General features: G+C 45.5%; 1 protein-coding gene across 6 annotated transcripts in view; it reads left to right on the top strand.

Moving 5' to 3' along the window:
* The window catches only part of ZEB2 (zinc finger E-box binding homeobox 2), a 187,273-nt gene that overhangs the window by 169,155 nt on the left and 3,852 nt on the right, over nucleotides 1-14,266 (top strand). For all 6 annotated transcript variants that reach the window (XM_038750989.1, XM_038750990.1, XM_038750992.1 and 3 more), the window contains one exon: nucleotides 580-760. In XM_038750989.1, the coding sequence (XP_038606917.1) occupies nucleotides 580-760 (181 nt within the window). The remainder of the gene's footprint in view (nucleotides 1-579; nucleotides 761-14,266) is intronic.

Below are 14,266 nucleotides of genomic sequence, written 5' to 3'. Positions count from 1 at the left end.
GTCAGCTGTGTGACTTTGGGCAAAGACTGTGAGCCCGCTGTTGGGTAGGGACCGTCTCTCTATGTTGCCAGCTTGTACTTCCCAAGCGCTTAGTACAGTGCTCTGCACACAGTAAGCGCTCAATAAATACGATTGAATGAAGTCGCTTCACTTCTCTGTGCCTTAGTTACCTCATCTGTAAAATGGGGATTAAGACTGTAAGCCCCCCATGGGACAACCTGATCACCTTGTAACCTCTCCAGCGCTTAGAACAGTGCTTTGCACATATTAAGCGCTTAATAAATGTCATCATTATTATTATTATTATCCATGGGGTCAGGGAATTGTGAGGGATGGGGCCCAATCCATCAGTCAATCAATCAATCAGTAGGTGGTAATTAGTGATTGCTTGCTGAGCACAGGGCACTGCACTGAGCGCTCGGGGGAGTCCAGTATGATGGAGCTGGTGCAGAAAATCAGGGCGGGGGTTTCCTTCGGAGTGGAAGACCCGTTGTTCGTTTTGGCGGTAGGGCGGGTGGGTGGGCCCGGGGGGTCGGGAGGCTGTTGCAGACGGGGTGACCCTCTCCGTCCCTATCGTAGGGCGAGCTGCTCGATGGAACGCAAGACTACATGTCGGGGCTGGATGACCTGACGGACTCCGACTCCTGCCTGTCGCGGAAGAAGATCAAGAAGACGGAGAGCGGCATGTACGCCTGCGATCTGTGTGACAAAACATTCCAGAAAAGCAGCTCCCTCCTGCGACACAAATACGAGCACACAGGTAGGCAGGCCTTTCGCTTCCCCGAGAGCCCGGGCGTTTCGCGACTCCGGAGTAGCACCCTTGTGCGACAGAAGACGGAACATATGTTGATGGTTTCAACGAGGAAGACATGATGTCGCTCGCCTGGCTCCTAGCTTAGCTGGACTTTTTTCCCTGCCTGTTTACCGGTTCGTGTCGGGGGGCTTGGGAGGGGTAGGTGTCTGTCGGACTATCTTTGGAGTTCCTTTGGAAACTGAATCCATCAGAGATCCGGTTTCTCATCCCGGCTCTGCCCTGCGCCGGCCGTGGGACCGTGGGCAAATCACTTCACTTCTCCGTGCCTCAGTTCTCTCATTTGTAAAATGGAGATTAAATCCCTGTCTTCCCCCGACATAAACCGTGAGACAGGGACCGGGCCCAAGCTTGTAGCTAATGCTTCGTTCGGTGTTTGGCTCGTAGTAAGCGCTTAACAAAAAACAGTATAATAATAATAACAATAATAATAATAATGATGGTATTTGTTAAGCTCTTACTATGTGCAAAGCACTGTCCTAAGCGCTGGGGACGTTACAAGGTGATCAGGTTGTCCCACTGGGGTCTCACAGTCTTAATCCCCATTTTACAGATGAGGTAACTGAGGGTCAGAGAAGTTAAGTGACTTGCCCAAAGTCACACAGCTGACAATTGGCAGAGCCGGGATTTGAACCCCTGACCTCTGACTCCAAAGCCCGGGCTCTTTCCACTGAGCCACGCTGCTTATCATTATCATTATTAATGTTACACAATTCTGGGGGTCACTCAGGAAGATGAGCTGGGTTCAGCTGGGTATTGGGAGGGTCTTGGAATAATTCATTCAATCGTATTTACGGATTCAGTACTAATAAGTGAACAAGCGAACCCTTTCATTTTCTGAAGCTCTATTGCCTCAGCTTTGGCCTCCCAACATTCCCATCAAGTGGGAAGAGGTAGGGATGTTAGTCCCTGTTTTTAAGATGAGGAACTGAGGTTCAGAGGAAGCAGATGAGTGGCGGACCCAGGATTAGAACTTTTAGACTGTGAGCCCACTGTTGGGTAGGGACTGTCTCTATATGTTGTCAATTTGTATTTCCCAAGTGCTTAGTACAGTGCTCTGCACATAGTAAGCGCTCAATAAATACGATTGATGATGATGATTAGAACCCCCGTCCTCTGACACCCAAGCCGGTGTTCTTGTCACTAGGCCATGCCGACTGAGTGACTACCAAATCTGTTGACCTCAGAGCGGCCTCACTTCCCTACACCCCTTCCCTATGCTGTGTGGTGTTAGGCTGACTGAGACGACCCACCCTCTGCAGAGAGGGGTGGGGAGGCGGAGGTGGGGGTGGGCCGCACTGGGGAAATACACGCAGGGGATGGTGGCCGCTAACAAAAGCCAACGTGACTCAGCCTCGCTTTGTCCCAACAGGGCAGGGGGGAGGCTCCTCTGAGGGCGAGGAGCTGTAGAAGCCATCTCGTCCCTCTGCCCTATTGGCCCCGTGGTCGCCAGGCCCACCAGTGCCTCCAGAATCACTGACCGCTCTGAGCCCTAACTAGAGAACCACGTTCAATGTACCATTAGAGAAGCAGCGTGTCTCAGTGGAAAGAGCCCGGGCTTTGAAGTCAGAAGTCATGGGTTCGAATCCCGGCTCTGCCAACTGTCAGCTGTGTGACTTCGGGCAAGTCACTTCACTTCTCTGGGCCTCAGTTACCTCATTCCGTCCCCACCAATTGCCAGCTTTGTGACTTCTCTGTGCCTCAGTTACCTCACCTGTAAAATGGGGATTAAGACTGTGAGCCCCCCGTGGGACAACCTGATCACCTTGTAACCTCCTCAGTGCTTAGAACAGTGCTTTGCCCATAGTAAGCGCTTAATAAATGCCATCAGTATTTGTAAGAACAAAGATAGGGCGGGGAGAGTCAGTAAAGACCAACTCCCTTTGATTCACCCCCAGAGAAGCAGCATGGCACGGTGGATAGGATTCTAGTCCCGGCTCCACCACTTAATCAGCTGGGAGACCCAGGGAAGCAGCATGGCTCACGGGGAAGCAGTGTGACTCAGTGGAAAGAGCACAGGCTTTGGAGTCAGAGGTCATGTGTTCAAATCCCAGCTCCACCAATTGTCAGCTGTGTGACTTTGGACAAGACAACTTCTCTAGGCCTCAGTTCCCTCATCTGTAAAATGGGGATTAAGACTGTGAGCCCCCCATGGGACAACCTGCTCATCTTGTAGCCTCCCCAGTGCTTAGAACATTGCACATAGTATGTGCTTAATAAATGCCATTATTATTATTATTAATTCACGTCACTTCTCTGAGCCTCACTTACCTCACCTGTAAAATGAGGCTGTGAGCCCCATGTGGGACATGGACTGTTTCCATTCCGATTAGCCTGTATCTACCCCAGTGCTTAGGACAGTGCCTGGTACATAGTAAGCACTTAACAACTACCATTAAAAAGAAAAAAAAAAGGTTTGGCCCAGCATCAGATCCTCTTAGATTGAGAAAGGAAATTGTATTTCTTGTCTCTAACAAAACATCATCACTTCTGACATCTTCTCCCACAAAGACGCAAGAGGATTTGCATTTGAAAAGATATGGCTAGTTCAACTCCTTGCGCTGTACACAGTGTGAATATGTCAGCAAGGAAAGAAATGCACTGACTTTTCCTCAGCATGTACCCAACCTTGATTACCTCTCTGAGCCCCACTATTCTGGGGCAATTTCTCTTTCATGAGGGCTCTTAATAATAATAATGATTGTGGTATTTGTTAAGCTCTTACTACGTGCCAAGCACTATATTAAGCGCAGGGCTCGATGCAAGATAGATCCCACATGGAGCGCATAGTCTAAGTAGGAGGGAGACCAGGTATCAAATCCCCATTTTGCAGATGAGGGAACTGAGGAACCGAGAAGTAAACTGACTTGCCCAAGGTCACACAGCAGACAAGTGGCGGGGTCACCCTAAATGAAGGGTCAAATACACAGGGGATTAGGAAGTTCTTCATTGCTTTGCACATAGTAAGTGCTTAATAAATGCCATTATTATTAGTCAATTGAATTCTTATAATCTATAAGATTAATAACTCTGTTGTATTGTACTTTCCCAAGTGCTCAGTACAGTGCTCTGCTCAGAGTAAGGATTCAACAAATACCACCGATTGATTGATTCTAATCATGCTCCATGGTGAAAAGCGGTCTGCAGATTGCATCGTTTGGAGCAAACCTTCGATTCAGTAGAGATGGCACTAAAGACGACCCCTTTCCCCGTCTGAATCATTTGACGACCGCCGTCTCCCAACAGTAGAGTTGACTCCAATACTGCTGTCAAGGTCTTGGTTAGGAGCAGGCTTTCATAATAATAATGACGGTATTTGTTAAGCGCTTACTATGTGCCAAGTACGGTTTCATACCGAGTGAGATCACAGACCACAGTTGGCTCTCGCCCAGTTGGGTTTATTAAGTTGAGGGGCAAATGGGTGAGAGTTCAAAACCCGTGATTATTACTGCAAATTATACAAATGCATTTGAAAAATGAACCCTCACCCCCAACCCCCAGACCACGCTGGCCTTTTAAGAAAGGAGAAGACTGGCTGCATGGAAACGGTATTGCCTAGCAACAGGACACTGAACTAAGCACTCCCATCTTTAGATGCTTACCCTCTGGTCGACATGGTGGTTGGCAAGTTTTCAGGGTGAACTTTTTGGCCTCTTGACCAATCGTCCGTTCAGCTGACATCAACAATCTCCCTGGCTCGACCACCTGACGGAGAATCTCCAGAGCACAGTTTTAGGATACACATCCTCTACATCCAGATCTTCAGGCTCTCTTATCTTAGGTCCTCACCCAATCACAAAGCTGAATGACGTTTATTAAATGGGATTTGCCGATCCGATGATGGGAGAGTTTCTGGGTGGATCATTCGTTGATCTCGGGCTCTCCAATGTGATAGCACGTCAGCCTAAACGAAAACAATCTCTGCAGGGTTTTCAATCACCACGATAGATGGGCCATCTGGCCCAAGCTTCCATTTTTCAAATTGGAGATCAAAGCCCCGTGGTCGTCTTTATGAAATGATTTTCCTGGAAATGAGGTTCTCAAAAAAAGAGATATATATTGATGGAATCTCAGGAGTGAAATTGCTAGTCCTAGGGTGAGAATGATTAAGTTGGGCTTGCAGATCAAGTAGCCCTTTGGTTTAGTATTTGGGAGTTTTCATTGATTTCTGGGCTCAAGTCCAAGAAACCTTCGTGGTAGAACATTCTGCTTCTACAAGGCAGTTTAAGGGGAAGTGAGGAGGAAGAAATTACAATTTTCATTCTTGGGTCTTGTTACCCTTTGGTCTCGGACCTGTTTAATTTCTTTTTTCCCAGAAGCCTCGGATTGGCTGAGCACGGCCACTTTGAAGTGTGGCTTTAGCCTAGAAATTGTAATTCTGGGGCTGAGACTCTCACTCCATAGAGACCACTCCTTCTAGCCGATTTCCTTCTGATTTAGATTTGCTTTGAGCTTGGGTTGCAAAGAACAGAGGAGCTGCACAGAACTGAGGCTCAGGGTCTGCTCCATGGTAGCAAAGTGTAAGCAAAATTTTTAATGGTATCTGTTAAGCGCTTACTATGCGTCAAGCACCGTTCTAAACGCTAAGGTAAATACAAGTCGATCAGGCTGGGTACAGTCCCTGGCCCACAGGCTCGGTAGAAAGGAGAACAGGTATTAAATCCCACTTTGCAGTTGAGGGAACTGAGGTACAGAGAAGTGAAGTGACTTGCCTGAGGTCACACAGCAGACAAGTGGCAGAGCTAGGATAATTGTACTTTCAAAAGCATGTAGGGCTACAGAGTGGTGATGTCATTAATAATAATAATAATGATGGCATTTATTAAGCGCTTACTATGTGCAAACACTGTTCTAAACACTGGGGAGGTTACAAGGTGATCAGGTTGTCCCATGGGGGGCTCACAGTCTTCATCCCCATTTTCCAGATGAGGGAACTGAGGCCCAGAGAAGTGAAGTGACTTGCCCAAAGTCACACAGCTGACAATTGGCGGAGCTGGGATTTGAACCCGTGACCTCTGACTCCAAAGCCCGGGCTCTTTCCACGGAGCCATGATGCTTCTCCTGTTGGTGTGGTGGATAATCAGTCGTACTTACTGAGCACTTATTGTGTGCAGAGCACTCTACTAAAAGCTTGGGAGAGTACAAGACAACAAAAAACAGAAACATTCCCTGCCCACAACAAACTTACAGTCTAGAGACTGCTCCTCTAGACTGTTCCTTACAACATAAGTATCTTCCAGTTTTCCAAGCATCATAGACAAATTATAATCCCTAAAAGTTTGCGATCCTCTGGTTAAGTTTATTTTTCGTTCCTGGGGGAGAAGAGAATAATCAATTAATATTTATTGAGCATCTCTGGGGTGTTAAATGCTTGGGAGAATCCAACAGTTAGAAGACAGATCCCTGCACAAAGAACTCAAGAAGGGCAAACAGGAATCTCACTCAAAATCCTAATTGGGAAATCTCTCAGATTGTGCATTCCCATGTTCCTGTTGGGGTTAGTCTGATTAACCTGAATCTAACCCCAGTGCTCAGAACAGTGCTTGGCACATAGTAAGTGCTAAACAAGTACAATTATTATTATTATTATTATTATTATTAAGGAGAATGATCAAGGAGTCTACATCCGTAATGATCTGGAAAATGAAGCCCCAAACTATTGTTTGGATATTTGAAGCAGAAAACAAAACAAAACCAAAACCCAAATAACTGTTTGAATTATTTAGATAACTGAAGACCGTGCATATCTGGGGAGAACTTGGGACAACATAGGCAGTTGAATGATCTCAGTAAATCTCATGTGCAGTTACCATCTTAACCTCACCAAGCATTTCCAGACTTTCCAGAATGGATGCAATGTGTCCATCTAGAGCAGGATTATCAGTCAATGGTATTATGTGCAGAGCACCGTATTAAGCACTTAGAAGAGTACAATATAATATAATTAGCCGACCTGTTCCCTGCCCATAACAAGTTTACTGTCTAGAGGAGTCAAAAATGTCCTGATTTCTGACTGGACGGCAAGTCTAGAATGTTGGAAGAACAGAGTTAGTTACGTGAGTCCAATGTTTAACTCAGTTCTTCGTTTAACTTGTATTTTCCAACTGCTAGAAGGGAAATTGGGAAACCAAGGTACAGATTAAATTCTCGTCCCCTCACTAAATGCCGTCTTTCATGTGTTGTCAGTACAGGTAACCGGCATTGATCATTAAAGGCCAATTATTCTCTCTGGATTTTCAGCTTCACACTAAGCCCTACGTAGATTTCTAGGAGGGTGTTGAAGCTTGGCGTTTCTTGTGTTCTGTCTATCCAGACTATGCTAATTTCCATCTCATCGTGTCTCCCCCTCCAAAATTTAGCTATGTCAAATATAGCTACCGATTCACCACTGCACCATAAATTCCTCGAGAGCAGGGATTATCTCTTCTAACTCTATTGAACTCTCCCAAAGCGCTGCTTAGTACTGTGCTGTGCACACAGTAGGGTCTCAATAAATATTACTGATTAATTGCTTGCTTTTGCTTAAAACCAGGATACCCCACAGAGTACAGAGGAGCAATTTCCCCCTATTTTATTTCAGATTCCCACCCCGAAGAGACCTTTAGGTTATCGCAGATAGGTACCGGGGAATCAGCCAACTTCTCTGGAGTCGGTCTGTCTGTCCGTAACACAGGCTGTCCTCACTTCCAGCCAGGTTTTCTGATTCTCGGGGGAGCATTGTGATGAAAAAGACTTGGAACATGGCCTCAGGAGGGTGACAGTCAAACAATAAATGGCACATCTTTTAGGTGCAGAGCTCTGCACTGAGTTCTTGGGAGAACAGTATAGAGGTAGAAGACATAGCATCTACATAAGTATATGTAGATGCCCACAGTCTAAGGACTATTCAACCATTCATTCAATCGTATTTATTGAGTGTTTATGGTGTGTACAGCACCACTTGGAAAGTACAATTCAGCAATAAAGAGAGGTGACCCCTGTCCACACCGGGCTTACAGTCTATCTGTGACCAGATCAGACTTAACTCGTTTCATCTATCAATAGGGAAGTCTTCATTCATTCAATCGTATTTATTGAGCGCTTACTGTGTGCAGAGCACTGTACTAAGCGCTTGGGAAGTACAAGTTGGCAACATATAGAGACGGTCCCTACCCAACAGTGGGCTCACAGTCTAGAAGGGGGAGACAGAGAACAAAACAAAACCTATTAACAAAATAAAATGAATAGAATAAATATGTACAAATAAAATAAATAGAGTAATAAATATGTACAAACATATATACACATATACAGGTGAAGCAGCAAAGCCTAGTGGAAAAAGCATGGGCCTGGGAATCAGAGAACCTGGGTTCTAATCCGGCTCCGCCACTTCCCAGCAGTGCGAACTTGGGCAAGTCACTTCACTTCTCCGTGCCTGTTTTGTCATCTGTAAAATGTGGATTCTACAGCTGTTCTTCCTCCCAGTTGGACTGTGAGCCTTATGTAGGTGAGGGACTGTGTCTGACCTGATTATCTTGCCTCTTCCCCAGTGCTCAATACAGCGCTTGGCACATGGAAACCCCTTTACAGATAATATATAAAAAACAAAAGTTTTTGGAAAGGGTTGGAGTGCAGGAAGGATGAGAAGGGAGAGGCAATGTCTAATTTCCACCTGGGCATTATTTCCCCAGCACTTAATAATAATGATGATGGTATTTGTTAAGTGCTTACTATGTGTAAAGCACTGCTCTAAGGGCTGGAGGGACACAAGTGATCAGGTTGTCCCACGTGGGGCTCACAATCTTAATCCCCATTTTACAGATGAGGTAACTGAGGCACAGAGAAATTAAGTGACTTGCCCCAAGTCACACAACTGACAGTTGGCGGAGATGGGATTTGAACCCATGAACTCTGACTCCAAAGCCCGGGCTCTTTCCACTGAGCCATGCTGCTTCTCTGTAGAGTACAGTGTTTTATACACAGTAAGCACTTGATAAATACTATTACTCCTAAGTCAGGAGAGATGGGAGAAAAGTGAGTTTTGGTGTACTTAAATGGGGGATTTCTACGCGATCCTTTGAAAAGTTCTTCTCTCTCTCTTTGTTTTAAATTTCTTCATGATATTTGTTAAACACTTACTATGTGCCAGGCACTGTTCTAAATGCTGGGGTAGATACAAGCTAATCAGGTTGGACGCAGTCCATGTCCCACATGGGGCTCACAGTGTTCCCATTTTACAGATGAGGTAACTGAGGCACAGAGAAGTGAAGTGACTTGTCCAAGGTCGCACAGCAAGCCCGCGTTGGAACCGGGACTAGAACCCAGGCCGGCGCTCTACCCCCTAGGCCACGCTGTTTCTTTTAAGTCAAACAGAACCTCCAGAAATTCAGTTAACCCAATAGGGAATTAATTCTGCACTTTTATTACCCCAACACAAGTTTATTTTTTGAATTTAATTTCCAGAGGATTGCCATCCATTAATAGTACATACAAATAATGGGCTCTTTTAAAAATCTATTGCACAGGTGCCCAATTTCTCATGGAATAATTCTTAAAACATATACTCATTAATATGGAAATAGCCACTTATCACACCATGATGATGTAGAGCAAAGCAATGATATTTGTCACTGGAAAAACTGCATTGGAAATAGGTGTGGGGCGGGGGGGGCGGGGAGCGGAAGGGAGGGAAGGGGAGTATTGTACCTTAGTTTGGTGTGAATGTCTGCAAGGCAATTATGGTTCAAAGGATCTTGTAAATTCTTCAATGGCCATGCATGTCAGTGAGTATTAGACCTCTGAGAATCCTAGAAGGAAAGAGATCAAGAGTCGATCAATCATTGTGGTATCTACTTAGCGCTTACTGTGTGCAGAACATTCATTCATTCAATCGTATTTATTAAGTACATGCTGTGTGCAGAGCATTGTACTAAGCACCTGGGAAAGCACAATAGCACAGTAAACAGTGATTTTCCCTGCTCACATTGAGCTCACAGTCTAGAGCCGGGGAAACAGACGTCAATATAAATAGATAAAATTACAGATATATATATCTATATCTATATATCTATATCTATATATCTATATCTATATATATCTATATATCTATATATATAGATATAAATATAGATATAGATATAGATATAGATATAGATATAATGTGCTGTGGGGCTGGGTGTGGGGGGGAAGAGCAAATCAAGGTGACACAAAAGGGAGTGGGAAATGAGGAAAAGAGGGGCTTAGTCTGGGAAGGCCTCTTGAGGGAGATGTGCCTTCCATAAGGCTTTGAAGCTGGGGGAAGAGTCATGTCTAGCAGACCATTCATTCAATCATATTTATTGAGCACTTACTGTGTGCAGAGCACTGCACTAAGCGCTTGGGAGAGGACAATACAACAGAATTGGTAGCCAGTTTCCCTGCCCAAAAGGAGCTTGCGATCTAGAAGGGGAGCTAGACCTTAAAATGAATGTTTAAATGCTGCCCTATCTCCTCTAGCTTGAGGCCAGGAAAACCCTTGAGTTCACGTGGAGTCTAATCTGTTCCTCTCCCCCTGAGGCGTCTCAGGTCCGGCGCCGTTATTCGGTTGTATCTTCCATGGGCCAGAGGCACAGCTCCAACCACAGATCTGATGAGCTGCTCTTATCATTTCCTTAAGACATTACTCTCCCTGTCACGGCTCCCACCACGGCACACCCTAGCTGAGGTCTCGGGAGATGAGCCCAAAAGGGGATGCCAAGTCTTTATGCCTCCTTAAAGAATCCTCCAGCTTCCTCCTCCTCATAAAAATAAGAAGAAGAAAGATATTTCAGTGCTTACTATGGGCCAAGAACTGTACAAAGAACTGGGATAAATGAAAATAATCAGGCGAGATTCTCCCAAGCACTTAGTACAGTGCTCTGCACTCAGTAAGTGCTCAATAAATAGGATTGAATTATTAACCCAATTATTATTATTAACTCAATTATTATTCACCCCATCCCTGCCTGACCCTCATGGGGCTGACAATCTAAGCCTAAGTCAAGGGCAGGGAATGCAATGTGTCTACCAACTCTGTTATACTGTGATATTGTACTTTCCCAAGTTCTTAGTTCAGTGCTCTGCACACAGCAAGCAACATGGCCTATTAATAATAATAATAATAATGACATTTGTTAAGTGCTTACTATGTGCAAAGCACTGTTCTAAGCGCTGGGGGGGATACAAGGTAATCAGGTTGCCCCATGTGGGGCTCACAGTCTTCATCCCCATTTTACAGATGAGGGAACTGAGGCCCAGAGAAGTTAAGTTCCCAGCTCCGCCAGTTGTCAGCTGTGTGACTTTGGGGAAGTCACTTCACTTCTCTGTGCCTCAGTTCCCTCATCTGTAAAATGGGGATGAAGACTGTGAGCCCCCCGTGGGACAACCCAATCGCCTTGTAACCTCCCCAGTGCTTAGAACAGTGCTTGGCACATAGTAAGCGCTTAATAAATGTCATCATCATTATTATTATTATTGAGTGATTTGCCCAAAATCGCACAGCTGACAAGTGGCGGAGCCGGGATTAGAACCCATGACCTCTGGCTCCCAAGCCTGGGCTCTTTCCACTGAGCCACGCTGCTTCTTTATTGGAAAGAGTACGGACCTGGGTTCTAACCTCAGCTCTGCCAATTGCTTGCTGTGTGACTTTGGGCAAATCATTTCACTTCTCTGTGCTTCAGTTTTCTCAGCTGCAAAATGGGGATTAAATCCTACTCCCTCCTACTTAAACTGTGAGCCCCATGTGGGACAGGGACCGTACCTAACCTGATAAACGTTTAACAACCCCAGTGCTTAGAACAGCTTGACACGAAGTCAGCGCTTAACAAACACCATAAAACAGAAAAGGAAGCGCTCAATCAATTTGATTGAAATTTGTCAACCCGTTTCTGAATCTCCATTTTATAACCAAAGAATTGAGAAGTGGAGTGACTTGCCAGAGGTCACACAGCAGACAAGTAGCAGAGCTGCGATTAGAACCCAGGACCTCCTACTTTTAGGCCTTTCTACCAGGCCCAGGTGTTTGTCCTCCTGGATTTCGTTCCCACCCCAGCGACAATGGCAACCATCTCCCCAGAAACTTGTCTCTCCAGCAGTCTTCCTGATTTTCCCTCACATCCAATCTTAGCCCACTGTGGAGTTAGGATGCTTTTTGGTTTCCCATGGTCCTCATGCCCTTAGGATAAAGCAGCGTGGCTCAGTGGAAAGATCCCGGGCTTGGGAGTAAGAGGTCATGGGTTCAAATCCCGGCTCCGCCACTTGTCAGCTGTGTGACTTTGGGCAAGTCGCTTAGTTTCTCTGTGCCTCAGCTACCTCATCTGTATAATGGGGATTAAGACTGTGAACCCCACGTGGGACAACCTGATCACCTTGTATCCTTCCCAGTGCTTAGAACAGTGCTTTGCACATAGTAAGCGCTTAACAAATGCAATCGTTATTATTATTTCCAACACGTGGTTTTTCTCACAGCCTTCAACAATCAGTTGTTAGTCAATCAATGATCCATATTGAGGGCAGACTACGGTGCTGAGCACTTGGGAGATGATGGCAAAATAACCAAAAGGCGCCAGTTCCCTGCCTTCCAGGAGTTGATAGTCTAATGGGGGAAGAGAGACATAAATAATTGATAGATAGCTGGGACCGGAGGAAAATGCAAGATGAACAGGTAACTGTACGAGTGCGTTTTGATGACACCAGAGAATAAATGATATATGAACATATGTGCACGCGTGTATACGTGTGTGACATCTTCCTGGGACACTTCTCCTCTCAGAAAAACCCTAGCCGACATCCCGTTACGACTTAAGCCTCCTAATGAGGTTGTCCCCAGCAATCGACGACATTTTAAAAATAGTAGCGTGCCCTAGAGGCGTTCAATAACATTATTAAAGATATTTGATTACTAATTGATATTACGTCGAGCTGCAGAATTGGATCACGGCAGTGTCGAGAAAGGACTCCCAATCTCATAATTCGACACTCAGCAGATGAAAATGGGGCTGCGTCGCACTCACGTTGTGTGTTTTCGTTCGACTGGATGAAATAGAAGACCACACAAGGACGCGATACAAACTTGTAGTTCATAGAGGCTCTCGATCTGTATGTTTTCCCGCCCCTGTTGGGGTTCTCAGTACCGGGTTGAGGGGTACGGGTTCTGTCTTGTGGGGATTAGGGAGGGGTGGGTCATCAGTTCTATTTTGGAAAGAAACTTTTCAGGATGACAGCGATGGAAGGTATAGGAGACATGTGGCTTGGAGAAGCAGCGAGGCTTAGTGGAAAGAGGTCGGGCTTAGGAGTCAGAGGTCATGGGTTCTAATCCCACCTCCTCCACTTGTCAGCTGTGTAACTTTGGGCATGTCGCTTAACTTCTCTGCGCCTCAGTTGCCTCATCTGCAAAATGGGGATTAAGCTGTGAGCCCCTCGTGGGACAACCTGATTACCTTGTATCTACCCCAGCGCTTAGAACAGTGCTTGGCACATAGTAAGCGCTTAACTAAAACCATTATTATTATTATTATTCAGGGCCGGAATCAAACAGATGTGTTTAGGCTTGGCACTGGCTTTAGACTCCAAACAGCTTCGGCTCTCAACAACCGGTTGACATCTCTTGGAAAACTCCAGTGGGAAAGGGGAGGGCCATTTGAAAACATTTTCACCAATTATAATTGATCAATTGATGGAACTTATTGGGCGCTTACCATGGGCAGAGCACTGTACTAAGGTCTCAGAAGAAAACAGTGCAATAAAGTTGGTAGACACGCTCCCTACCCACAAGGAGTTTACAGCCTAGAGGAGGAAGTATTCATTCATTCATTCAATTGTATTTATTGAGCGCTTACTGTGTGCAGAGCACTGTACTAAGCGCTTGGGAAGTACAAGTTGGCAACATATAGAGACGGTCCCTACCCAACAGTGGGCTCACAGTCTAGAAAGGGGAGACAGAGAACAAAACAAAACATATTAACAAAATAAAATGAATAGAATAAATATGCACAAATAAAATAGAGTAGACATTGAAATAACTGAAAAACAGTCATGTCTTTCATCTCGGTTTCTCCTCCATTACTTTTGATTCCTGGAGACCCCTGGACTGATAAGGAGTAATTGATTATGAAGGTGCCTCTCCGCAGCTTGTTTGTTAGTCACACTGTCACCAAATCGTCGTGACAAAACAGCCGTGTCTGTGACAGCCACCCCTGACAACATGAACAGAGGGGCTTGCTGAGGGTTGGCTATTAGTTTCAGGGAAGATGCTGTCTCTCCTGAGGAGAAAATAGGTATTTCTCTAGCACCCAATCAATCAATGGTACTTATTGAACACTTACTGTGTACAGAGCACTGTACTAAGCTCTTGGGAGAATAAAATAAGAGAGAGTTGGTAGGCGTGTTCCCTGCCCACAGTGAGGATTGGGCACAGAGAACTGTACTGGGCTCTTGGGAAAGTACAACGGAAACCCGGGC

This window comes from Tachyglossus aculeatus, chromosome 9 (assembly GCF_015852505.1).
Source record: "Tachyglossus aculeatus isolate mTacAcu1 chromosome 9, mTacAcu1.pri, whole genome shotgun sequence".
Taxonomy (NCBI): Eukaryota; Metazoa; Chordata; class Mammalia; order Monotremata; family Tachyglossidae; genus Tachyglossus; species Tachyglossus aculeatus.
The sequence above is the reverse complement of the archived record's forward strand: the minus strand, read 5'-3'. Positions and strand labels throughout refer to the sequence as shown.